Source organism: Ylistrum balloti, unplaced genomic scaffold (assembly GCF_031769215.1).
Source record: "Ylistrum balloti isolate Yb309-2 unplaced genomic scaffold, AGI_CSIRO_Ybal_v1 Utg369602, whole genome shotgun sequence".
Classification (NCBI taxonomy): domain Eukaryota; kingdom Metazoa; phylum Mollusca; class Bivalvia; order Pectinida; family Pectinidae; genus Ylistrum; species Ylistrum balloti.
Genome location: NW_026781882.1, coordinates 366,093 through 393,621, shown reverse-complemented (window position 1 = coordinate 393,621; position 27,529 = coordinate 366,093). Strand labels below are relative to the sequence as shown.

At 34.4% G+C, this 27,529-nt stretch overlaps 1 protein-coding gene across 1 annotated transcript; it reads left to right on the top strand.

Moving 5' to 3' along the window:
* Nucleotides 1–1,968: 1,968 nt before the first annotated feature.
* On the top strand, nucleotides 1,969–16,193 carry LOC132545966 (uncharacterized). The gene is made up of 18 exons (XM_060209652.1): nucleotides 1,969–2,013; nucleotides 2,737–2,901; nucleotides 5,451–5,618; nucleotides 5,957–6,008; nucleotides 6,380–6,518; nucleotides 7,269–7,340; nucleotides 8,292–8,361; nucleotides 9,122–9,194; nucleotides 10,113–10,162; nucleotides 10,584–10,666; nucleotides 11,445–11,604; nucleotides 12,000–12,070; nucleotides 12,213–12,307; nucleotides 12,745–12,833; nucleotides 13,051–13,119; nucleotides 13,248–13,301; nucleotides 15,566–15,656; nucleotides 16,117–16,193. Exons 1-18 carry the CDS (start codon nucleotides 1,969–1,971, stop codon nucleotides 16,191–16,193), a joined length of 1,623 nt encoding a protein of 540 aa, XP_060065635.1.
* The last annotated feature ends 11,336 nt before the right edge of the window (nucleotides 16,194–27,529 follow it).

Below are 27,529 nucleotides of genomic sequence, written 5' to 3'. Positions count from 1 at the left end.
AGTGGCATTGCATACCCGTGTTAATAAATTATCCTATCTATTCTGTTCCTATTAGTTACTATTAAACTAAATGTTTCCTGACCTCAAAACAGTACTAAAACGGACAGCTTTTATTAATCATAAAATTTTAATTAGTAAAATAGCATGCCTTGTGTTTAATAAAACAAATCAATTGAATCAATGTTTATTTGTTGACAATTAACGATATGACTTTGATGTTGTTTTATATCGATTTTTGTATTCATATAAGTATGACACTTACCGTACTTCACTTTTTCAACTGTAAAGAAAGGCGATTAACAGGATTATGTTTGTCTCATCTGGTCAGAATGTAAATAGTGTTGATAGGGTTCGTCACCCAAGGCTTTAACCATTTAATAAATACACATAAATAAAAACTTAATCTCGTATTGACCACGCGCTCGGACAATGTACTTCTGGTCCAACCTTTACGTTCACATAAATAAGTTAGATATACATGTACCGAAATCTTGTATATGGCGTCTGGACAGGTGAGAAGAAATACATGGTAGACAGGTGAGGCATTTTTTAGTATAATCATTATATATACTCTCTTTCTTGAAATATGTTTTTTATCTTAGTTTTTTTCCTATATATATGTGTATAGATAAATTATTAATGATTTCAAAAATCCTAAAAATCCCATATTATTTTCCAGTGTTTGTTCGTCTACATCTGATTAATAAATTTGTTATCCAACTCTTAACGTTTTGATAACGTTATTTAAACACACATTTAAACTCATTCGTTGACTTGCTACAATGTTAGTCATGATTAATTCCGTCATCTGTATACCAACTACTATTAAAATAACCGCCACCTATATACAACAACTACCATTAAAATAACCGGCACCTATATACAACAACTACCATTAAAATAACCGGCACCTATATACAACAACTACCATTAAAATAACCGGCACCTATATACAACAACTACCATTAAAATAACCGGCACCTATATACAACAACTACCATTAAAATAACCGGCACCTATATACAACAACTACCATTAAAATAACCGGCACCTATATACAACAACTACCATTAAAATAACCGGCACCTATATACAACTACCATTAAAATAACCGGCACCTATATACAACTACCATCATCAATATGAACTATTTCTAGTGCTTAAGTGTTAATCGACAGACTTTAAAATCATAATTATCTCTTGTCTTATCAACTTTATTTCCAGTGAATCGGATAAACTCGCAACATGGGATATGCTAGCATTAAAGATAGTGGCAATATACTGAAATGTGATATAAGGTCAAGAATATGTTTGTTGATAATGTAGTCTATATCAAAAAAGGAAGTAATGTGACATATAAAGATGAGACTATCGGGTCTGTATAAATATACCTTATCTTAAATGGCTGGCATTTTAATATATCGTACAGCTGAATTTAATATCGTACGTCATAAATTACATTATAGCTCACGTGTTTTCTTCAGTGAACTATATTTTGTTTTTAACATGGAAGAGTTTCAATATACATATGCATATATCCCCTTGTTTCATTGCTTTGAAGGTTTGGTTACATTATACAAGGGCTAAATCCACTAGATTCTAAATAAGGAGTGGGGTATTTAATTTTGCATATACGAATCCTCAGTATTTTTTGTGGGTTTTTGTTAGTATGGAATATTTAAATGCACGACTATCGTGCTTCAGGTTCGTCCTGTTTTTCTTGTACGCATCATAAATATTCTGTGTCTAATTTCAGCTCAGACCTGTCGGATTTATAATGGTACGGAACAGTTGATTGATATTATGAGTTGACACTGATTAAATCTGTGATAAAAACTACCAGAACAATGTAATGATTTACTTTTGTGAACCATGGATTTAAATTCAAGTTTAAGTTGTGTGTAGTACATGACTGCTGTGTTTTCAAATCAGGATTTTGACACAGCGTCACAACATCAAAAGGTCAGGATGGATGAGAACTGTGATATGCCGGAAGTCGTCACAGGTAAAGAGGTAAATATGATTATCTACTATAATCGGCTGTATACAAGTGTGACATCTATAACTGAGATGACAACCAAAAGTTGTCCTCAACTCGATTCGAAGAACCGGGTAAAAAAAAAACAAACAAACAAAAGTAAGAACGGAGACTCCTGAAAATACAGGGAGTGTAAGGCCGTTAACAGCGGATTAAAAAGCTTATCCTTTAGAAAGTCGTCTTATTCACATTTAAAGTTAGACAACAATCGTTGATTCTGTCGACGTGTTGATATTTTCTTTGTTGTTGCTGTTGACATTTTGATGTTTTCTTTGTTTACAATGTTGACATTTTGATGTTTTCTCTGTTGATTTTGTTGACATGTTGATATATCCTCTGTTGATTCTGTCGACATGTTGTTTTTGCTTTGTTGACAATGTTGACATGTTGATATTTTCTCTGTTGATAATGTTGACATGTTGATATTTTCTCTGTTGATAATGTTGACATGTTGATATTTTCTCTGTTGATAATGTTGACATGTTGATATTTTCTCTGTTGATAATGTTGACATGTTGATATTTTCTCTGTTGATAATGTTGACATGTTGATATTTTCTTTGTTGATAATGTTGACATGTTGATGATTTCTTCATATATTCTGTTAAGATGTTGGTATTTCCTCAATGATTTCGTTGACGAGTCGGTAATTTTTTCGTTTGTCCTGTTAATATGTTGTTATTCCCTTTGCTGTTCCAGAGACAGGACAGAACAGCCAGGCTGGTGTTTAACAGAGAAAATTTGAAGGAACTTCGTAAAGCTGTCAATGATCTTTTTGATATATTCCACGATATTTTGGAAAGAGATTTCGAATTCGGAGCATATTTCAAAGTAGAAGATATCCTGAAGAGACTTGAAAATGTGGTAAGTAATATATATATATATTCCAGTAGATTTACAAAACAATACGCCAAGTTTTCATATTTCATTTTTACTTAGACCTAGAATAGCACAGAATCATTTTTTTTCCACTCATGAAGCTGCTTCCAACATGTTATCAGTATGTGGTGTGGGATGATTTGTTTAACTAACTCATTACCGATACCTAGCCTAATAGACAGTACATGAGTGTAAGATAAAATTAGTCAAACAAATTCAATAATTTCGTATACCACTTGCATTCACATAATAAACCATTTAACGACTTTAATGAATTACAAATTGCAATGACACGAGTGAAAGATTCTATTATTCCATAACTCATATTTCTGGACAATAAGCTAAAACTTTCAGAAACACTATTAAATACTGACACGTCAACAAAATATCAAGTTAATTTAAGAAAAAAATAAGATCAGAGAAAATTACACGAAGATTTCTGAAAACAGTACCTTCGCCGTGTTTATCTTGTCAATCCAAATAAGTAACGTTTTGCAATGAGAACAATGTAAATTAACAAAGGAAATATTAGGCATATTAACGGTAATCAAACATGTCCAACTTGACATCAAGCAATCTTTTATGATTTAAAGACATCATCAGTATATCTGAAAGTGAAAATGAATGACTTTGCAAGGCCTTGTAACCAGTTTTGCTAAGCTCTGAGATAAATTCAACCTCGCGTAATGACAGATGTGCAGTTTGTTCCCCTAGGTGTGACAAACGTCTTTTGGACGATCTTACCACCAACTCAACGAAAAATTGTTAACCAGAAATAAATTATAGCGTATTAATTGATTTTAATGTAAGACATACTTATCAAAGCATGACGTAACAATAGTGTTCTTATATATGTCTTACGATATTTAAGATATGACCCTATGACATTCCACAACAGGTAAGATATATGATCAAATAAGTGTAACATCGCTATTTAGACCACTTTGGGGACTGGACAAAAGTGGTGTTAACAGTGAGGTGGATCAGATTGAACGCCTTGAACTGTAACTCTGTTTAAAAGAAAAAAAATACTGTATATATAGACATATGTATCATTAATCAATGTACATGTATATTATTCAACAATAATAACTTCAAGTTTAATAAACTGTATATAAAATGTTGAAATTTATGAAATGAATGTAAAACGGATAAAATTGGTGAATTGACAAAAGAATATATTCCTTTGTTAGTTTATATTATAATATACATGTATATTTACTATTGTAAACATTGAATAAAAGAAAACAATCAATTTTAAGTTCAATAGGAATTTTATATTATTTTTTTCAAACTTTTCATATAATTTACAAACATTTCAACTCAGTCAATGTATAACACAATACAACACATTTGTCTCTATACTTAAAAAAATGAGTGCAGTATACACTATCGTGACGAGCGACGAATCTGGACAGTCTCCTCTTCCATACAGTCCTCGGCTGAATTAAATAGTTCCAAATGTTTTTGGAGATTTTTCCTGGCAGCAAACTTCTGCAAGTTCTTGATAGCTTTAAGAGCAACTTGTAAAAATTTGAATCCTCCGTCTCATCAATATCATTATCGTGTCACTCATGTCATCTTCAAGATGTGTACCAGTGATGCTTGACAGTCCAAATGTATCACTGATAATTGACAATCCCGACCATCCTCTAGCACCTCCCAAGCTGGAGCCTGTTGATCACAGTCAGCATACTCCTCTGCTGTCATGTCGATGTCACAGGGTGGACGATCTCCTGCAGTTCACAACAGGTCCCTGAGCTCACTAAGAGGAGTGTCATCATCTGTCTAATCAACAACAACATCACTTACACTGATACCACCTTTCGCAAAACATTTCCCTAGTTTCCTTCTTTACATCCTTGGCAGCACAACTCACAAAACGTATAGCATCCAGAACAGTTATTCACATCCTGAATAATACCTTTATCCAGAGGCTGAAGAACAGAAGTCGTATTGACAGGAAAGAAAACAAGCTTGACTTTGGTCAGCTTCAGACTAGGATGAGAAGGGGCGTTGTCCAAGAATAACAGGTTGTGAGCGAACTCATACATCTGTCCAAATCAGTTACTCATTCCCTAAATAACTGTCCGGTCATTCAGGCTTTCTTGTTTGCGCGCAAGGTAACAGACAGTTGAGTAGGCCTAATGCTCTTGAAGCACTGGGGATTTAAGGACTTTCCAATGATAAGAGTATTCTCAAAGTCACCTTCCAGGTTACAACACAGAACGAGTGTGATTCTGTCCTTCTGACTTCTTCCCTCCCTTGCATGCCTCTCCTCGAATACATAATGACTTGTAAGGTAAGGATCGGCAGAAAAGGACAATTTCGTCCATATTGTAAATGTCACGAGCATCATATCCACAGATAATATCTGGCAGCTTGTCTTTCCATTTGAACACCACATTCTGAGTAATACTAGCACTTTCACCACAGATGTTAGCAAATGGGGCTTCCTTCCTTATATTGACAAAGGATCGTCTTAATGAGATATCTGAGAGTTCATTTAATCTTAACGTTTGATTTTGTTAAAGGAGGAAGTCCATTGGAGGTCAATTCGTATGACGTATCTAGATGAAGATCGCCATGGTTACTGTAACGGTAACTTTAGTGACGATGAACTCAAATGTCCCGCCAAAATTATGCTCGACATTCTAAAATGTTTAAAGTGTTTACGGGATGGTGTATATGATAAGATAGACGTGAGTATGTTAGCCCTTTTTACGATATATATCTATATTTAATGTTCTATATCATGTTTAATACATTAGTGGATGTGTTATACAATTGTTACATAATACGACCTGTTAGCTACTGACGAAAGGTTGTTTCTACAGTAGCATCACATTATCGGTAATCTGATTCATCACATCTCACTCAGATGATCTTGATAGATAATAACATCCAATATTGACAAGACTTTACGGAAAATGTCAATGAATATTTAGACTAAATTAAAAATAACAACAACAACAAAACCCAATGATTTATGTTGTTTAGCATACACGATGCACAACATATTGCTTTTTTCATTTAACAGCAAAAACACTACGAGATTTTAGAAATAGAGAGAAAGACTGCAGAATTCAGACGTAAGTATTATATTTTGTGCTAACTCTTGATAAGATCAAATTGTTTCAATGACCAGCTTATACGATATCAAAGAGATTTAGTCCGCCATCTTCAACTCGTCTACAGCTAATCACATGTTTCTCCTTTTTTAAAATCTTCCACGGCCTTCTTGAGACGTTTGACACCAAGTTAGCTTCTTCACTTCATTATCTTTGTACTCATTTACATACACTAGGTATGTGCTTGTTCATTGATATACCAGGTAGAACAACGCTGTTTATACTAATATTGACACGGTACCGTAGTATAATTTCAAATGATTCGACAGTGAATGTTTTCACAGTTCATGCATTAAATAAAATGACATATTTGGCGTACGTTGTAATTACAGATCAGTCCGACTGTATACAAGGGCAGCTAATGGAGGAAAAATTACGTATGGCACAAAAGGTCATAGATGCGGCTCGACAAGAAGGAAAACTTCAGTATTTAGAAAAATCTTTACAGGAAAAGACTGATAGACTTCACGAGTATGTGATTTTATTTGATTTATATACAGGGGAGGGGAGGGTTGAAAAAGGTCATTAACGAAGGTGTTTTATGAAGGTATAGAGTCTCCTGTTTCATTGGTCAAACCAACTTAATGTTACGTTCACTAAATGAGAAAAGTGGTAACCAATATGAAACTAACGTGAACACAAACAGATTCAGAAAAGACCGTTCTTATCCACACAAGGATGTGGAATGATTTCACACAACAGCATTGCTGGAACGACGCCATTTTGGTATCTATTAATATTTTAGTTAAATATGGGTGAGCTACAAGAGAGGCACACTAAAACAATGAAATCACATTGTGATAACATGACAATATGAGAATATGCAGAAAACATTTGTATCCAATTTATTCTTATTTTTTTCCCAGAAAACAAAAAAAGTCATTCTTGAATTAATCTAGCATAATCTAAATTTCCTTTACAACAAAGGTATTTCTCGACATTTCTCCACGAATTCATATAGTCGTTTTAGATTCAGAAAAGCAATAAATTTGGAATTATTGACTGAACCATACAAATAAGGCTGACACCAAGAAACCGTGAAGGTTAATTATTTTCCCCAAATTCCCGAAGTGGTTTCCGTACGTTTTAACACCTGAATCAGAAAGTCGAGAAATTTAGAAAGGAAGAATAGAATATTGCCATTAGAATCACGAAACACATTTTGAAATTGTTTATTTCTTTTTTAACGGATTTTTCTTTTTATATCTTTTGCTGTAACAGATTACAAAGAACGAGTTCTGTGAATCTTTGGGACAAAGAAAAAGAACGCATACTGAAAGACTCGAATAAAAGGTTTGTACATAACAATAAACTCACAATATACATGTCTGTATCCCTCTCTATGGTGAAAGTACCCTCATGTCATATCTGTGTTATGGTGAAAGTACCCTCATGCCATATCTCTGTTATGGTGAAAGTACCCTCATGTCATATCTCTGTTATGGTGAAAGTACCCTCATGTCATATCTCTGTTATGGTGAAAGTACCCTCATGTCATATATCTGTTATGGTGAAAGTACCCTCATGTCATATCTCTGTTATGGTGAAAGTACCTTCATGTCATATCTGTGTTATGGTGAAAGTACCCTCATGCCATATCTCTGTTATGGTGAAAGTACCCTCATGTCATATCTCTGTTATGGTGAAAGTACCCTCATTTCATATCTCTGTTATTGGTGAAAGTACCCTCATGGCATACCTGTGTTATGGTGAAAGTACCCTCATGTCATATCTGTGTTATGGTGAAAGTACCCTCATATCATATCTGTGTTATGGTGAAAGTACCCTCACCACATGATTTGATATGGACGTTATATTGTAACTTTAGTTAACACACTTCTCGAAGATATAGCTGACATTGTATTGTCCCAGATCATAATGATTGCAATGTTTAAATGATGATAGATTTCTCGCTGAGGTCCTGTATAAAGTATCACTTTATTAGTATTTCTGTTTATGTTTTTAAATCTTGATGGCAATGATACCATGATATCAATTTTATGATATTATATTGTATCACGTGACGAATTAAGATGAAGCATCAAAAGTTTATTTCTAAGACATTATAAAATACTTCAGTTATATTTGTAAAGAAAGAGAATTAGGATCTACTTTGAATTTCATATTAGACGCTTCATCTCATTCATAGTTTGTTCTTATTTCAATAAACTATTTTAGCAAGATAACATTTTTACAGAACATGAATCGTCTGATTGAATATCTCGTTTTCATATTTATTTTCAGAATCGCAGAACTTGAGCAAGAATTGGCAAGTGTGCGGAACAGCCAAAACAACATGAATCGTAGAATGTCGGTAAGTAATCAGGCACTATAGATGGTGGAAAGACATGCAAACCACTGGTATCTTTCATTACAAATTCAGAGTAGTGTCAGATACAGAAATAACTGCATCATACAGGCGTATCGTCTTTCTAGAACTTGTAAGTGATGCTTAGAGGCAAATATAAGAATTAGTGAGGTTTAGCTTCGATAGGGTTTCCACACCTGTTTATCTACAGGGGAATGAAGGCGTCCGAACATCTTCTTTAGAGACAGGAATCATCTTCATTTAGATAGAGGAAGCATCTTCACTTGGCAACAAGAAGCATCTTCATTTAGATAGAGGAAGCATCTTCACTTGGCAACAAGAAGCATCTTCATTTAGAAACAGTGCTCATTTTTCATTTAGAAACAGGAAACACTTTCATTTAGCAACAGGAAGCATCTTTACTTAGAAAACGGAAGCATCTTCATTAAGAAACAGTTTCGGTGCTTGAAATCACTCAGACTGTTGATATGGAGACAAAACAAAACATATAATATAATGATGATCTGAGCTTTGCTTTTGTTGTTTTCATCTTGATCCAAAGTTGAATTGTTTTGTCCACGCTTTGTCTCATATATATTTTTATTTAGCAATATTAACGTCAGATTTACTCTGATTCGGCTAGTGATAAAGTTTATCGTCTTCATTGTCAATCACTTATCAATGTAATGCCCAGTTAACCCAGTATCTATTGGAGATTTTATTATCAATGAGTAGAATTAAAAGGAGCTTAATTGGTTTCTTACAGAAAATCGACGACCAGTATAAAGCTCTTAAGTTACGACAGGAAAAGACTAGTGGAAGTCTAGGGAGTGATTCAGGTATGGTGTCGGAGAGGTTCTTTATCATGTTTCTAAACAGATGGGGTTTTATCGGAAAAGGGTGCATAAATAAGACTTCATATGAATTTGAAAAGCACGTGTCACATGTTAATAAAAAATACAACAGGAGGGGCGGAATATTCCTTATGTCAAAAAAAAAACACAATGGAAAACTATCTAGATAAATTAATCACTAAGCAAACCATGTATTGACAGATAAGATAATGTGTTGATTAGGAATCTAATAGACAAAGTATTATTACAACATTTTACCAATCTTACACGAGCTCATAAGGTAACCAAGTTTTATTTATCAAAATCAAAATGAAAATACCAATACAGTTAAATTTGTTTGATAATTTCTGTATCATTCTTCTGAAAAAGGGGATTATTCAGCAACTATTAACATTTATCTGAATTTCTTAAGTAATTTGAGTACATTTTCAGAAATATATGGTAAACGTAAATACAATTAGCAATGTGGTGAAGAATTCTGAGAAATGTGTAGTGTAATGTGATTGGTTATTGATACGGGTTTGTTGAATTTGTGTTTTGTTGTGATTATAAGCAATCTTTTAATCCATAGAAAACATGTATCGGTCAAACCTGTAAAATGATAGCATACTTCAAGTCCATCCTCACATTTATAATTTCTATCGGCCAGACCTGTAAAATGATAGCATACTTCAAGTCTATCCTAACTCTTATTATTTGTATCGGTCAGACCTGAAAAATGTAAGCATATTTCAAGTCCATCCTTACATTCATCATTTCTATCGGCCAGACCTGTAAAATGATAGCATACTTCAAGTCCATCCTTACATTTATCATTTGTTTTCGTCTGACCTGTACAATAATGATTTTTCTAATTACCATGAAAGTTACCCACCATTGTATTGCTGTATTTTGTCCTTGTAGATGGAGATGAAGTCAATTCGCTGAAGAGAGAAGGTTACATCAAAGAAAAGGTAATATCTATAGACAATTCGTCTAGACAGTAACGATGTCTTTTGGCTAGGACTAGGAGCCAGTCAGGGTTTTTTCAGTTCTGGTTTTAAGAGTTATAAGAAAATACTTGTACGCCAAAAACCGCATTTGTTCTCGGTACTGTTCGTTCGTTCTTGTTATCGTGGTAATTGAGAAAAAATAGACAAGTGACATTATATCGAGTTGGAAAATACGGCATAAAATTCATTCTGTATTGATTATATTTTCTATGACTTCGGAAATATATTCGTTTCCATGATATACAGATTTGTTCCACAAAGACATGCGAACTCAAAAGATCTGTACTAACTCCGCTGGGTCGGATGTCAGTGACTTTTTAGTTTTATTATGCGAATCATTAAAACTAATCATGATATCTGTAGAATTATTCTGTGCCTACAGGACATAGTCCATCTAGAAGGAGAACTCTACACCCAACAAAAGTTATTTGTTGGTGTACTTGGTGGACTGCGGACGGACATCAAGTAAGTCCTCACGCGTATTTCACTACCCTGTTACCAGGATAATCAGAAAAACTCGCCCTTGTTTATTTATCATAAATCATTCATTTACCGCTTGCACTTAACATCTGATTCTGCCTTTCGGTTTTTCGTTAGACGTGACAATATAGGACAGTTTATAGAATGTTTGAAGTATATCTCCAAGAAACGAAATACAGGTACTGGCCAGAAAACAGATACAGACAAGAATTCAAAGATACAACCATTGCGTTCAACTGGACCACTGAATCTTATTCAGAATAACGCATCACATCATGTTTGAGTACTGATCTGTAACCAAACCAGTCATTATTCTTCAGATAATACTTTGTTGACAACAGAAACAATTTACATACAAACATGTTTCCTTAATCACTGCCATCATGAAATGGTGATTGAAGATGATAATATCGTTTTGCTGTAATCTTTGATTCTTCACAAATAAATGTATTTGCGGTTGTGTAACATCAGTGTTTAATATATCTACGGCTTTATTTATTTGAATGATATTTAATTGAAATATGTTTTCTGGAATTTGAAATGAATCATTTACGTGAAATGTAATTACATACTTTATATCTCGAAGTTCTCGAACATTTGAATTTTCGATATACATGTATACATGGTATAAATTATATGAAAAGAAATCTTTAAATTGGTTGTCTTTATTGTAATGAAAAAGAACTATAGATGTGGCTGTAACGTTACAATATTGCGAGAATGGGACTTCTTAATATATAACGATAAATTTGCATGTCTATAGCAAACTCAGTGAGCAGTTTTACGACACTACGACACACACGAGAGATCCCGCCTTTGTGAAGTTGAGTCGGACGTTGGATAAGCTGTACGATGCGACGTCACAAGCTAAACTAGAATCTGCCAAGATGATGCTCCCGCCCCACTACACATACTATGATACGGTATGTAAACATGTGTTCTAGTCATCCTCAACCTAATATACATAATTTATTTAAAGTATTAAAGTATATTTTTTATTAACGCCATTTGATGACTTGGAGCGATTTGAACACTATCATTAAATGCTTAAGTCTCAGATCTGTGATATAAATAAATAAAACGTCAGTAAATTGGAATATTTGAAACTTTTTAAATTTGCAATTCTTCAGAAAAGAAAACAGTTGGAGGTGAAGATTGTACATAAAACATACTATTGAATACACCCTAAAAATATTTTTGCACGTGTAAGAGATGGTGATGGAGAGTATTTATAGTTTTAAATTAGTAATGTTTTGATGAGTGGTGATGAAAGGTTGTTTCACACCATGTTAGCTGTAGCTTTTAATGTTCTTTTCAGGACTTAAAATTAAGACGTATCAGACGATTGTCTAAAGTTCCCGCTGTGCCACAAATTGTTACACAAATTCCGTAAGTATATCATAAAATACCTACAGTGGTAAATATATACGGACGTAAGAATATGCACTTGTTTTGCTGTCTGTAACTTTGATGATCGTGTAGATATTCTTTTAAAGTTTCTAGTTTTAGTTACAAAATCCTGTCTTTTCAGAGCGAAACCATGTTTCATTAGAGAGTATACGCCACCCTCACAACTAAATGGCAGTCTAGCCAAACGACGCAATGAAGTGTTGATGCCACCGGTTTGTAAGTGCAATCTAGTCTTGTACCGGGAGTAAAAATCTCCTCAAATAGTTCCGATTATACAAATATACAATAAAAAAAATGATAAATTAAAAATAGAAGATACACACTGCACACAAACAGTTGTTTCCTAGTATTTGGAAGACTGGCCGACAAAAGAGACCAACCATCTTTCCTCCTTCCTGCTATTGATCGTATGATTTCAATAATTGGATAATCAATTCATATAGATAACGCATGGAAATCTACACAATATTTTTTTCAATTTTAGTTCCCAGCTCAAAGAGGTAGAAAAAATAGTATTATTATTTAGTTTTTGTTTTGCGAGATAAAGTGTTATGTGGATCAACTCCTATATATGGGGTGATCAAGTATATATGGAAATGTTGAAAATGACTGATTATAATGTCCCCAGTTAATGTTTGATTTGTCTTAAACAGCGGAGAATCCTGTAATCGTTGATCCCAACACAAACAAACTCAACGGCACAGTCTATCTTCGTCACTTCGCTCACATGTCGCAGAAATTTGTGAGTACAATGTTTGATTTGCTTACATTTGACCGCAAAATGCTCTTTGTATCAACCTATTTTTTGAAAGTGACATTTCGTCTACTTCATACTTAAATATAAGATAAATTCGCGATCACATCTCTGTTTCTCCTCAAACATTATTGACGCCTGCGTTTAATTTATAAGACTTTTTACCTGAAATACTCAGCGATATTTTATCGTAATATATTTGCAGCTGTTAGATCACTGGGCCAAATTTAAGGAATTTGACAAGAATGGTGATCTGATGCTAGATATGCAAGAGGTTGGTAGAAATCTTTTTCATTATTTTCAAAATTTTGTATTTTTCTATCGATGTCCGACATGGTTTGTAGTTCATGTCTTGTTTTGTTTTTATCATTATGTTTATTCAAACGCTTCACTCTTTCACAGGTCACTAAAATTCTGACATCCCTTGGCTGTGCTTTCACTCATGGGCAGATTGAGGTATGCATTGGTTTATTTTTTCTGTATTTAAATAGGAACCAGTGATAAAAAAATCATTTCCAAATGCAATGTGTAAACCACGCGTAACATAATGAAAATGTCGTTTATTACATTTTATCAGAGTATTTTATATTGGAAATAAACGCCCTAAAGTAACATTCAGGACTTAGTAAATTTTTAATCACTCTATCGAGACGTTTGATACATTTTTGTAAGATTTCCTTTGTATTAACACTACCAGCATTATACTTGCTGCTGTTTTAATATTCTTCTGTATTTTCCCGTGCCTGTGTTTTCCCCCTGTAAATTCTGTCAATGTATTTATTGTCAGTCAGCTTCATAAAAAATGCCCACGCGAGGTTAGGGATATTGCTTTATATCCATCATGTCCATTTCATCCTGGCGATTCTTTTTGGTGACAAATCTAGAACGTTGCTATGATATCTACTTATCTGAATTATACAATTTGTCATACTAATATTAAGCATTCTAAAACGCCCACGGAACACTGTAAACACAGCCAAATAAATAACAGGACAGGTGTGTCCTTATCTGAGTCGTTTTGTTACAGAACTTTTAGTGATTATATCTATGTACAGTAAAACTTCGATGTGTCGAAGTTCATGGGACCGTCGAGAAAACTTCGACACATCGGGACTTCGACTCATGAATGGTGACCGTCCAACCACAAAAAATACACCTGATGTGTATTGTGTCCGTTTGTCTTATATGCAGAGTCCCTTATCAATCAATATCTCGTGTTGATCGCTCGCATAATCTATCAAACATCGGAGAAAGGAAAAGAATTCATATGAATTTTAACATGTTTATTATAAAGAAAAAAGACATCAAATAACAACGAATAACAATGCAACATACCACTTTCATAGAATCATTCATACACTACAGTGCAGCATGGTTGTATCGGTGATGAGAGTTCGGTTCACTTCCGGTATGTGTATTTTACTGATTTCGAAAAGGACGGAACAACATACATACGTAACACACATGTAAGAATGCAAGCACAATATACATTACATATCTTAGCACTACATCGCAATGCAACATTTTCTTTAAATCCAAATTAAACAAAGAAACGATGTCCTGAAAAAAATCACTAATCTCAATACAGGAATCAGTCATGTTGCTCCACCGCGAAAAAATCCTCCATTGTCATTTGTTTCATGTCTAATCCACGGAGATAATGTCTATAGAACAAAGCACTAATGTCACTGACTTTAGTACTTGTAGTACTATTAGTAGCCAAAAGTGTGAGCAGTTATTCTTGTTAGAAGTGTTTATGTTCCATTGTATGTCCGGCTAGGAATATTCATTTAACTTTATGGACTAAAAAAAAATTCTGAAGAGTCTTGTACACCTCTCTCGGATGTTTGTTTAGTACCATAACCAGTCAGATAAGAATAGATTTAAAACTACACACTTAGTATCGTATGTACGATGGCCTGATAATCATCCTCGATACACCAGGGGTCACTCTCTCTCCCTCCCTCCCTCCCTACCTCCCCCCCCCCCCCCCCCCCCCTCTCTCTCTCTCTCTCTCTCTCTCTCTCTCTCTCTCTCTCTCTCTCTCTCTCTCTCTCTCTCTCTCTCTCTCTCTCTCTCTCTCTCTCTCTCTCTCTCTCTCTCTCTCTCTCTCTCTCTCTGTCTCTCTCTCTCTCTCTCTCTCTCTCTCTCTCTCTCTCTCTCTCTCTCTCTCTCTCTCTCTCTCTCTCTCTCTCTCTCTCTCTCTCTCTCTCTCTGTCTCTCTCTCTCTCTCTCTCTCCCCGACTCCCCCTCTCTTTTCCCTCCCCCCTCTCTCTACACCCTCCAAGCTCCATGTGCGACAAGCTTGTAGACAAGACTAGTATGATGTACATCAAATAAATCACGATGTCATATAACGGTATATTGTAATGACTTTGAAGTTGGGTCTCGCGCCCTTGAGAGCTTCAAAGGAACACATCAGTCTGTGAACGGTCATGTTTTACTTCCTGGAAGCAATCAAATTATTTAGTTTGTGCCTACAGTTTGACATGACATGTTCGAGGGGTGCAGAGAGCGAAAAATTGAGCGAACCCCAACCCCCCCCCCCCCCCCCCCTCGGAGTATCGAGGATGCATAACCTCCGTAGTATCGAGGATGCGTAACCCCCGGGGTATCGAGGATGCGTAACCCCTGGAGTATCGAGGATGCGTAATGATTTATTGTGTAAAGGCCAATACAAAGGTTTACATATCATTTATCTTTTCACATCTTGCCTACAGGAGGCGATGACGGAAGTAGATGTGGATAACTCTAACTCACTCGACTTTTACGAGTATATGTTGGTGGTGGAGAAAGTCGTACGGCGATCCGGTTGGTTTATCAGATCATTTTTTCGTGACATACAAGCAGTAATCGTGCTTATTTCGTGATTTTAAACATTTCTATTATTCTGTCTATAAAAAATTATATATATCGACCTACCTAGACAGTTTTATTGCACATATACAAATCTATGGAGGCAGTATGTCATTAAATTACTTCAGGCTTCTCTAGGCTGGTTCTCGACCTTGTGAATAGCAATTGAGATATATGAACAATTCAGATGTAGTAATTGAATTGGAAATAGTTTTTCAAAAAATGCAAAAATGCAAAAATAAATAAATAAAACAAGAGAAAATTATTTCTAAGATTTTCCCCATGTTTAGTTATTTTCTTTCTCTATGGGTACTAAATGTAGAAATAGTAAGAGGCATTTCTGTGAAGACAAAATATTTCTTGTCATGTGACTTTTCTTCCTTATTTATTGTTAAATCGTATGATTTTTTTTCAGGTAAAGCCAATTTGTTCACGAAAGGTTTGGCCAAACAAAACAATGCTGAAGTATCGAAAGCATGTGTAATACAATAGTGTTACATATAGACTATTCGCGTGAGGTTGGTTACCATGGTTAAACATTAAGGTCTATGTTAAAAAGACTCTTGGAGTGTGATAGGTTACCATGGTTAAACATTAAGTTCTATGTTGAATAGACTCTCGGAGTGTGGTTGGTTTCCATAGTGAAGTGTGCCAAAATAATATTTTGGAAGTCAATTCGCCAGCTGATGTCAGTGAGTGTTGTTGGAGATGGCTACACTGCCTTCACGGCCATTTTGTTCTCTGTGGTAACCAGACGTAACAATTATTCATCATAACAGCAGTGACGGTAAGAAACTAGTACCGCTGTTGTTATGTTTACCATAGTTGTCATAGCAACCATTAACACGCTGAAGTATATTTGGTTACCTTCTGTTGAGGAGAGACGATGTCGTGTTGGCTAAGAATATCTGGTTACTTTGAACAGTATATATACACTGAAATCTATTTGGCCATGTTGGAGACAGAAGAAAGCGTGTAGTCAGCATATTGAATTGTCATTCAATATCATACACGATCACGTCATCTAGCTGAAACGAGGATTCAGGGAGATTGATATACTAACTAATTGTGGATTATGACGTCTCTAGCAACAGACACAATTAAATTTCATGGTAACCGCTGAACAATCATAAATGTTTTATATAACATATTATATCATCATCAGAGTTATAGTGTTGGAAAGGCTCGTCATCTTCGAAGATTTGGATGATAATTTACGGCACCGTTGTCAAGGAAACCACTGTCTTGGTTAACATCCGTTTCTGGAATCCCATTTCGTCTCTCTCATTAAGTTTCATAATTAACTATGTTTCATCCGACTCAAATTACAGAGACGCTGGCATTTTCACATACACTGTAGATATCATGTATTGAAAGTGAATGTACACGCCGAAGCTACGTGTCCTGCTATTGGTTGTTTCTTGGTATTTTCATTCTTAAGACATTTCTTCGTGTCGGTGGGATTATATATATAGATCTTCTTCTTGGGTTGTGTACTTTATAGAACTACTTTCACTTTCTCACTACAGATAATGAAAAACTTAATTTGTATTCATTGACATCATATTTCCTGAAAATACCTCGATAGCTCTGGAGAATTACTATTTTCTAACGAGTCGTTACTTAACACTACGTGTAAAGCGTTCAAACTTATTGCTCTCGTGCTCTGTTGAGTAACGATTTCTGTCTCTTTTTGACTAGTGAACGTGGACTACCTATTACAATCTTGTTCATATGCCGATGTTTCTTTAACAGCACTATCAATATATTGTATAACATGTCGAGAGTAATTATACTATGCATCAAATATTTTCTTACAGTGAAGATCATTGACATAAAACATCTATACCTATATATAAATATTCCATTTTTCGAACTTCTCTTCAATAAATCCTTAGCGTGTAAGCAGTACAAACCCAATAATGGTGACTCTTTAGTTTTAGATAAGACAGACTTATATATTTGCCTCGATGTAAAATATGTGTAATACATTTACGTCTGTATCATGTAAATAAAGATGCACTGAATATAAAATGGTGTATGACTATTTATACCACATTAGGTTGGTGTTATTCAGCTTGAAACGGATCCATTAATCATTACAATTATTGTATAAACACATATCAATTCCAGACGTGGTATTAAATGTAAACGAGTTTTGATTGGCTGATACGGTGAACTTTGACCTAAAAGGCGCTTTCGCGGAAATGAAGTTGCGTCAGAGGTTGATGACGATTATTTTTGTATGGTTTCTTTATAAGGATTTCTACCAATATATTGCTTTGAAGATAGCAAACGCCTTATGTACTTTTTATGATTTGTAATTAATTATTGTATTTCCAAATATTTCAGAAATTGTCAGGTTTACATACTAATTAGCGGCATTTCAATGCTGGTCATATGGTAGAAATCGGTAAAACAAAGTGACTAAAGCTGGTGTATTGTTTTGTTTTTTCAATTGTATAAGAGATAGTAACTGGTGTGAAAGAAATACCATACACAAACACCAATTGTTGTGTAAACCCATCTCTGTATACACATATACTGGAGATACATGTACATCTGGATGATGACGATGATTATTATTATTACAATCTTAATGGTCCGTCAATACATAAAAGGTCATTAGGGCCATCAAACGGTAAAACAGACAACGATCCAAAAGGAAACAACATTAAACAAACCAAAAGGTAAAAGACAAATGTTAAAAATCTTAAATGGGTATGTTAACACAAAATATTGAAATGGTACGTCATAGTCTATTATATAGACCAACATCTTTCAGGTAATGTGGAATTTTACAAATCTCAACAGTTTCAAAAACTTCAGGATGAGAGAATTTTGTAAGTGTAGGTGTTCATAGTATATATTTTTATAGAACCCATAATAAAAACACTTAATCACCATACGACTTTGAAATGTTAATAAAGACAAGATTTCATATGGTGGAAATATCATCACAATACAACTTCAAAATGTTGGTAAAGAGACATTGTCATTTGGCCGAGACCTCGTAATGACACAACTTTAAAATGTCGGTAAAGAGACATTGTCATTTGGCCGAGACCTCGTAATGACACAACTTTAAAATGTCGGTAAAGAGACATTGTCATTTGGCCGAGACCTCGTAATGACACAACTTTAAAATGTCGGTAAAGAGACATTGTCATTTGGCCGAGACCTCGTAATGACACAACTTTAAAATATCGGTAAAGAGGCATTGTCAATTGAACGAGAAATCGTAACGACACAACTTTAAAATGTCGGTAAAGAGACATTGTGATTTGGCCGAGACCTCGTAATGACACAACTTTAAAATGTCGGTAAAGAGACATTGTCATTTGGCCGAGACCTCGTAATGACACAACTTTAAAATGTCGGTAAAGAGACATTGTCATTTGGCCGAGACCTCGTAATGACACAACTTTTAAAATATCGGTAAAGAGGCATTGTCAATTGAACGAGAAATCGTAACGACACAACTTTAAAATGTCGGTAAAGAGACATTGTAATTTGGCCGAGACCTCGTAATGACACAACTTTAAAATATCGGTAAAGAGGCATTGTCAATTGAACGAGAAATCGTAACGACACAACTTTAAAATGTTGGTAAAGAGACATTGTCATTTGGCCGAGACCTCGTAATGACACAACTTTAAAATGTCGGTAAAGAGACATTGTCATTTGGCCGAGACCTCGTAATGACACAACTTTAAAATGTCGGTAAAGAGACATTGTCATTTGGCCGAGACCTCGTAATGACACAACTTTAAAATGTCGGTAAAGAGACATTGTCATTTGGCCGAGACCTCGTAATGACACAACTTTAAAATGTCGGTAAAGAGACATTGTCATTTGGCCGAGACCTCGTAATGACACAACTTTAAAATATCGGTAAAGAGGCATTGTCAATTGAACGAGAAATCGTAACGACACAACTTTAAAATGTCGGTAAAGAGACATTGTAATTTGAACGAGACCTCGTAACGACACAACTTTAAAATGTCGGTAAAGAGAAGTTCTCATGTGGACTAGACTTCCTCACCAGATAATTTCTCCTTTGATGATGAAAATGGATTTTGCATACAGTCCAAACTTTATCAATAATACCAGAGCGTGTTTATCCTGCCAAATTATGTGATAACTGGTCACGCCAATTCACACTACATACCAATCACAAATGTACGTTTCGTAGCAGAATTAAAATTGTATAGAAAAATTTACAATATAGAAACATTTAAGTAAACTAATTAATGGACTGCTTTGTACGGCTGTTTTGTCCTTCGGGAGCATAGATTATGTAAACTTAGGAGGTAACTGAGAAAAATAAAAGTTGGTCTAAATAAAAGTGAAAAATGAGATAGGGAGACATGTTACCTCAAACTGATATCCATAACGGAAATTTGAATATGAAGACAATTTTTGTCGATTTCTTGGGACCCCATCGGCTGTAACAAATTTTCAATGTATGTCAAACGAGAAAATGTAGGCTCATATTTAACATCTTAATGAGAAGTTACAGTTTGTTCAGGAATACACTATATGCTTGTCGAGTGAAAAAAAATGTCCAAAATCTAGACAATATTGAAAACATTATTAATTTTCCATAATTTATAAATGTATATGAATTTGGGGTGGTTACCATGTAACCGTGATATAAATAATAGATAACTTTTGCTATGGTATCAAAGATGTATTCCAAAGTTGAAATACAGCGATTTGAGATAGTTTGTTTATAGGTATTAAAATTAATAGATTTGGGATCAAAAAATGTCGAAACTAGTTATTATCCATTCGCAAAACAGTCTTTGTTCCTTTTAAAAAACTTACAAAACTGCACAGAAATTAATCTTTTAAATTGAAAAAATCTTAAACCTATCAGCCATAAATAGATAGCTTGTGTTTTATCTGGAAATCTCTTCTCTGGTGTGATTTGTATGTGATGACATTCAGGAAATTGACCCTTGTTTGTAAACACGATACCAGTAATGAACTTCCTTACTCAGCACAAACTTGTTTATTTTATATTGTAAAATGACTTCCTCTTTTGTCATGGTAGATACGTTTATTTATTGCTCTCTGCAACATTTAATGACAAAACGACAGTGATTGTTATAGTCTATATAAATCATTGTACATGTATATTCAAACATTATATTATTTATATACAATGTAATACTAATAGTAGATATTAGTATCATATTCAAACAATTACGTGTGAGTTTACTTCATTATTCGTTGATACAAGATACATAAAAGAATGTATATTTCACAACAGCTGCGCTACAGTGCATCCGAGAAGTCTCTGTGAGGGGAAATGTGGTGTGGAAGCTGATCTCCATAACATTTCACGTCCACTGGCTGCAAAGCGAGTTGCGTTGACCATCGTGATAAAAAGGTACATCGTTATGTTGTTTAGCGCGACAACAATTATTTTTGTGTAAAGAAACCGAGCAGACGTCTACAGTATGAATCAAAATCAAAACCGTAAACAAAAATGCAATTACTTATGTTCATAACAACCAAACAGGATTCATCTAGTTTAATGTGTAATAATTTATAATAATGTATTTCCCATGTTTGATATATTAAGTGACTTCACGATAACTTATTAACGCAGTGTCTTTATGATAGGACTTCTTAATGTTCATAAAACTAGGAATGTAATTGTGGATAATGACAGTGTGGAAAATGATAATGTGGATATGATAGTGGATATGATAGTGGATATGATAGTGTGGATATGATAGTGTGGATATGATAGTGGATATGATAGTGTGGATATGATAGTGTGGATATGATAGTGTGGATATGATAGTGGATATAATAGTGGATATGATAGTGTGGATATGATAGTGGATATGATAGTGTGGATATGATAGTGTGGATATGATAGTGTGGATATGATAGTGGATATGATAGTGTGGATGATGATAGTGTGGATATGATAGTGGATATGATAGTGTGGATATGATAGTGTGGATATGATAGTGGATATGATAGTGTGGATGATGATAGTGTGGATATGATAGTGGATATGATAGTGTGGATATGATAGTGGATATAATAGTGTGGATATGATAGTGTGGATATGATAGTGTGGATATGATAGTGTGGATATGATAGTGGATATAATAGTAGATATGATAGTGTGGATATGATAGTGTGGATATGATAGTGTGGATATGATAGTGTGGATATAATAGTGGATATGATAGTGTGGATATGATAGTGTGGATATGATAGTGGATATGATAGTGTGGATATGATAGTGTGGATATGATAGTGTGGATGATGATAGTGTGGATATGATAGTGTGTATATGATAGTGTGGATATGATAGTGGATATGATAGTGGATATGATAGTGTGTATATGATAGTGTGTATATGATAGTGTGGATATGATAGTGGATATGATAGTGGATATGATAGTGTGGATATGATAGTGGATATGATAGTGGATATGATAGTGTGGATATGATAGTGTGGATATAATAGTGGATATGATAGTGGATATGATAGTGGATATGATAGTGTGGATATGATAGTGTGGATATGATAGTGTGGATATGATAGTGTGTATATGATAGTGTGGATATGATAGTGTGGATATGATAGTGGATATGATAGTGTGGATATGATAGTGTGGATATGATAGTGTGGATATAATAGTAGATATGATAGTGTGGATATGATAGTGTGGATATGATAGTGTGGATATGATAGTGTGGATATGATAGTGTGGATATGATAGTGGATATGATAGTGGATATGATAGTGTGGATATGATAGTGTGGATATGATAGTGTGGATGATGATAGTGTGGATATGATAGTGTGGATATGATAGTGGATATGATAGTGTGGATATGATAGTGTGGATATGATAGTGTGGATGATGCCTCCCATGTTAAGACATTTTTTTAACTGTTCCTGTTACATATCTTTGTCAGTAAGACCTTTGCTGAAAAAAGTTATGAAATTTAAATTATGTTATAAAGAACTTTTAGCGTCCATGCACTGAGAAAATATAGATTTTTATATCGCCCCATTCGTTTGAAAGAAAAACAGCTTATTCGTGAATATAGTATAAAATATATTTATGCTGTCACTATATGTTTACTCTTGTGAATCATGGAGGTTTCGCAATGATATTTTTGTATGACGTTTACGTAAATAGGCCGAGGGGAAGTCTATCGAATCTATTTCATATTTAGTTAGTGAATAAAAATAAATGAAACTAGATGATGATGGTAATGGTTGAAAGTCTAACAAAGAAAACCACATTGCTGCAAGCAAATGTACATCCTCACGTCACTACCGGTACAACATAACGGATCTGGTCCTTCAAATTCCTTATCGCGAAAAGAAAGAAATTGACGGGGTTTTTGCCAATTAATTGGATTTATATGAACAAAATTGTTTTCAATCTATATATCGAATGTAAATTTTGGGGATTTCGTTACGTGAATAGAAAGAAATCTGACTACTGGTGGTATTTTGACGGAGGTGGGTTGAATGACTGAAATCACACCCTTCGATCATTATCCAGAGCCGTTCACTTGTGTGTTATTCATTACAGATACTTGTTGGGGAATCACTTCCATTCAACATTAGAATAATCCACACCGGCAGTGTTTTATTTGCTTTGAAAATAGTGGGTTTTTTTCTGAAAAGGAAATCCGCCTGTATTGTGCTTGCTCATCCAGCTGAAAAAATACTTCAAACGTGCGAACAAATATTTCCGGAACAAGACCGGTTACGTCATAAACCCGGAATATAACTTGGTAAACCCCATGTAGCTGATAACTTTATTACGAAATCATTACACAATTCACAACACACCAATATCAGCGAGATTTTTCAACGGCGCAATGAGCTTTCACGGTAAGGAGTAGTTTGATTTAGAATTTTCTCTCAAATATATGATATGCGGCTTGAAATCATTGCTTACATCTATAGTATATCAAAAAACGGGAATCATATATATTACATACTATTTCTGTTACACAGCATTTCAAGAAATATCGATGTTCTTGGTAATGAAAAGGAAAGTACGTTAAGATATAATTAGAGTTACCTCCCTTATACTGTAAGTGAACACTGAAGAACATTATTCCGTCATTTGGTTTGCTTTTCTGTCTGTACGTTCGTCCGAGTCTGTCTACCTCTCATTGAAGTCGCCTTCATATTCCAGTTAATTTACGTAGTATTTCACATTTAACTTCCTGTCTTTGGTGATTCTTAACATCGCTTTAATGAGAGTTGAGTATTTCATTAGTAATTTCTACACAAGACATCGATCTCATTTGGCCATAAACGATGGAATTGATATTAAATAAATATAATTCTATTGTGTGGTGGTGCAATGGTGGAAATTGATGTGTTATTTTGTTGTTGTTTTATGAAATTTTTGAGCTGATTTTCCGGCAGAGTCACGACAGGGGACATGATATGTGTTTCCTGTGAGATATATGTGAATCATTTGTGTGGTATCATTGCCACAGAATAAAAAAAATGACAATGATTTTAATATTCGATCGATATTATCTAAACTGTCTTAAAAACATCAACAAATAGAAAAATAAGTATGACAGTACTAGTGATCTCCACCATACAGAAAAAAAAGTATATTTTCTAAGATATTTAAAAAAATAATTAAACTAATCTAAACATTTTACGCCAGCTGATTTCTGGGTATAGTGGTCACCCACCTGTTAATGTTTTTCCATCCGGGTTCTCCAGTTTCTCCTACATCAAAGCCCTTCCACGGTCCAATCCTGGCATGGCCACCAGTTGTGAGTCGTTTAGAAGAACTGCTTCTATTCTCAGTAAGACTAATTATAATTTGTGTATATATAAACTATTTATAGGCATCCAAATACAGAAGAAATGTGTATTACAAAGACAGCCTTCGACGCCTTCTTCGTCAGAAATTACACTTTATAGTACAACCATGTAAAAAGTACACTTTTAGTAAGTAGTATATAATACATTACGGAAAGAAAACATCGTAAATTTGATCGCAGTTCCTCCAAAAAATTTAAACCGTTCTTAATGGAATGACGTAAAGTTAATGCCTTCAGAACCAATCGATGTGTCAACTCTGGTTTCTTTAAAAATAATAAAAAAAAATGCTCTCGTAAGTGAATGTTGTTATACCGTGAGTTAGAGCTTTCTATGCTGTCAGGTCATCAAATTTTCTGTCGATAGGTGGAGCCGAGTCAGAGAAAACTTGACACGTCTTCATATAACCCTTGTATAACGTTAAACTTTAGACAAATATCACAACGTGACATATCAAATAAAGTATATGAAAATTCAGGTGACAGACGATAGTGGCAGACCTTCATGTTTGGAATCCGGTATACATTTGGTTTAGTGAGTAATAGTTAGTATTTTTCTGGATATTTCTTTATTTCTTATGACTGTTCATGAAACGTTAACTCAAAAATCAGCAAATAAATAGGCTCTATATCTAATCATCAATCCATTACCTTTGTTTTCACAAATATCTTTTAACACCCGGAACAAAATGTTTGACAATACATTCGAATTACTTAGACCATCCTCGATATTTGACTTCATTTTATTTAAGATAAAAATGAAAAATAGTTAAATAGAGAAATCTTTCAAATTAGATAAAATAAATATTAGTCGTCTCTTAATTTTGAAAACAGCAACATACTGTGAAAAAATGTCCCGGTTGTAGTGATGTGTCCCAACAGTTGTCCTTAGTCCTTGTGGTATAGGACTTGTAGAAGTCTGGAGTTCTTTTCGTAACACCATGCTCCATGTAAAGCATTATGTCTTGTGTCTGAAATTCTTATGATAGTCCCCTTCAAAAGTCTTTGTGATATACCCTGCGGTCACTCCATGCCCCCTTTGCACTGAACGATAACAATCAGTTGGTAAGCAGATTAAACGAAAGCAATGGATGAGCTAGGTTTGTTATCAGGATATGGGGAGTTAGTGGGAAAGGGAGATACCTGCCTACATATAGCATTTATTCTGATGAAGTAAGAGTTTCCCGAGGTTTGAGAACGAGAAAGAAAGTATCAAATGTCTCTCAACACACAGATCAAATAATGTATCCTTAGAAATATTTAACTGTACAGTGTAGAACAGTCAAATTCGTCTGCAAAACAGAACAGTTTGGCGTCATGGGAGGTCGCGTTATTACGAGATTTGCATGCAGTTTAAGTAATTACAAAGATAGCCACGTGTTCCAATAAGTTAGTAAGATTAAAACTCAATCAGTAACCCGAACAGAGAGAATTTTTGTTTCATCGCCGTCATCCGCCATGTAAATATTGTTCATCTAAGTAATGTCACGTTCTCAAACGGGAACGGGCCTTACAACAGACAACAACAGACATACTGATGGGCATATAACACATACACACCACACACACACAATCTCACACACACACACACACACCACACACACACACACACACACACACACACAACACACACACCAAACGCACACCTCCACACTCCCAATCTCCCACACATACGTACACCCTCACACAAATTATAGGGTTTGCTCATCATTAACATTGTCAATAATATCAGTGATATTTTATTTATTAGAGAAAACATTAAGTGTTATCCATGTGCTTTAAATGTAAACTTGTTCTCAGAAGCATTTTGCACAATCCGCCCACATCCCCACCTCTCTGTCGTTTTGGCGTATTGAATGTCGCTTCCAATGTATACGTTTTTGGTAGATTGTAACTAACCTATGGTGTTTACATGACGCAGTCGGTTCGATGGATGGAGATTACAGGAAAATTTTACTGTCGTCAAAACGATCTCATTAGGAAATATTTTATATCCTTCTTTGATACCAAGTCCGACGTGTGTCATGGTCGTTGCTTTGTCTGGTGATTCTGTTGTGCTCATTTCTGAATAAACAATAAAATTGATTTGGCTGCCTAGAATATGCTATTTATTTAAATATATCTATCTAATGTGCATATTGATACGTTAATATACGATGAAGACCAGAAAGTAAAAGAAATGTTTGTGAATTTATTAAGTTGAAACCTCTCGAAAGCAGATACACGTATATAGTATATGCGAACAAACCATGTAACAATATGATAACAAAGAGTTAGACAAAAACACTTCTTGTGATGATTTAATTTCTGAAACAATATTATAGTGTGTAACAAGGTGCCAAACAAACTTTTAATCAAACGAACAGAATATATAAAATGTTAAGATAGAGATTTTTGTTAGCATTTTATATCGATGTTAATTTGTCTACTTCATTTTCCCGTCAAATTTCTCTCTTTTCCATTTTTTTTTATCCATAAGCATAACTCTCTTTACAATAGTTTTTTAAATAGTTATCTGTGTCATTACAGGACCTATGACAGGTCAACTACAATGTATAACATCACACGGGAATTCTGTATACCCAATGGAAACTTATCACGGGGCTTGACCTGTCGCAAGTGGCTCGAATCGGATTAATGAATGAATGAAAAAAACACGGAAAAGTGTTATAAAGAACATGTTAATCAGTAAAAGCATACAGTCGAGCAGCAATATGCGTGTAATTAATAAATCTACACATTTTCCCAAATATTGTAAAGTCATAAACAATGCACAGTCATTACCTTTCCTCTAATATCACTACGTACATGTGAAAAAAAAATCAATTTTAACTTTCGAACCTTTTTGTTTCAGTATCCTTAATTGATATAGGCGTCAACTAATTAATCATCGATATACTTTCATTATTCATTATTCTTACTATGGATGTTGGTCGAGTACTGTACAAAGGTCATGTAAAGATCATGATAAACGTGTGTATT

Bases quoted from the DNA above. Each gene is read 5' to 3' on its own strand.
- LOC132545966 (XM_060209652.1), top strand. From the start codon at position 1,969: ATGGATGAGAACTGTGATATGCCGGAAGTCGTCACAGGTAAAGAG. The intron at 11,605-11,999 runs GTATGTAAACAT...TGTTCTTTTCAG, and splicing joins ACTACACATACTATGATACG to GACTTAAAATTAAGACGTAT. The intron at 15,657-16,116 runs GTTGGTTTATCA...ATTTTTTTTCAG, and splicing joins GAAAGTCGTACGGCGATCCG to GTAAAGCCAATTTGTTCACG.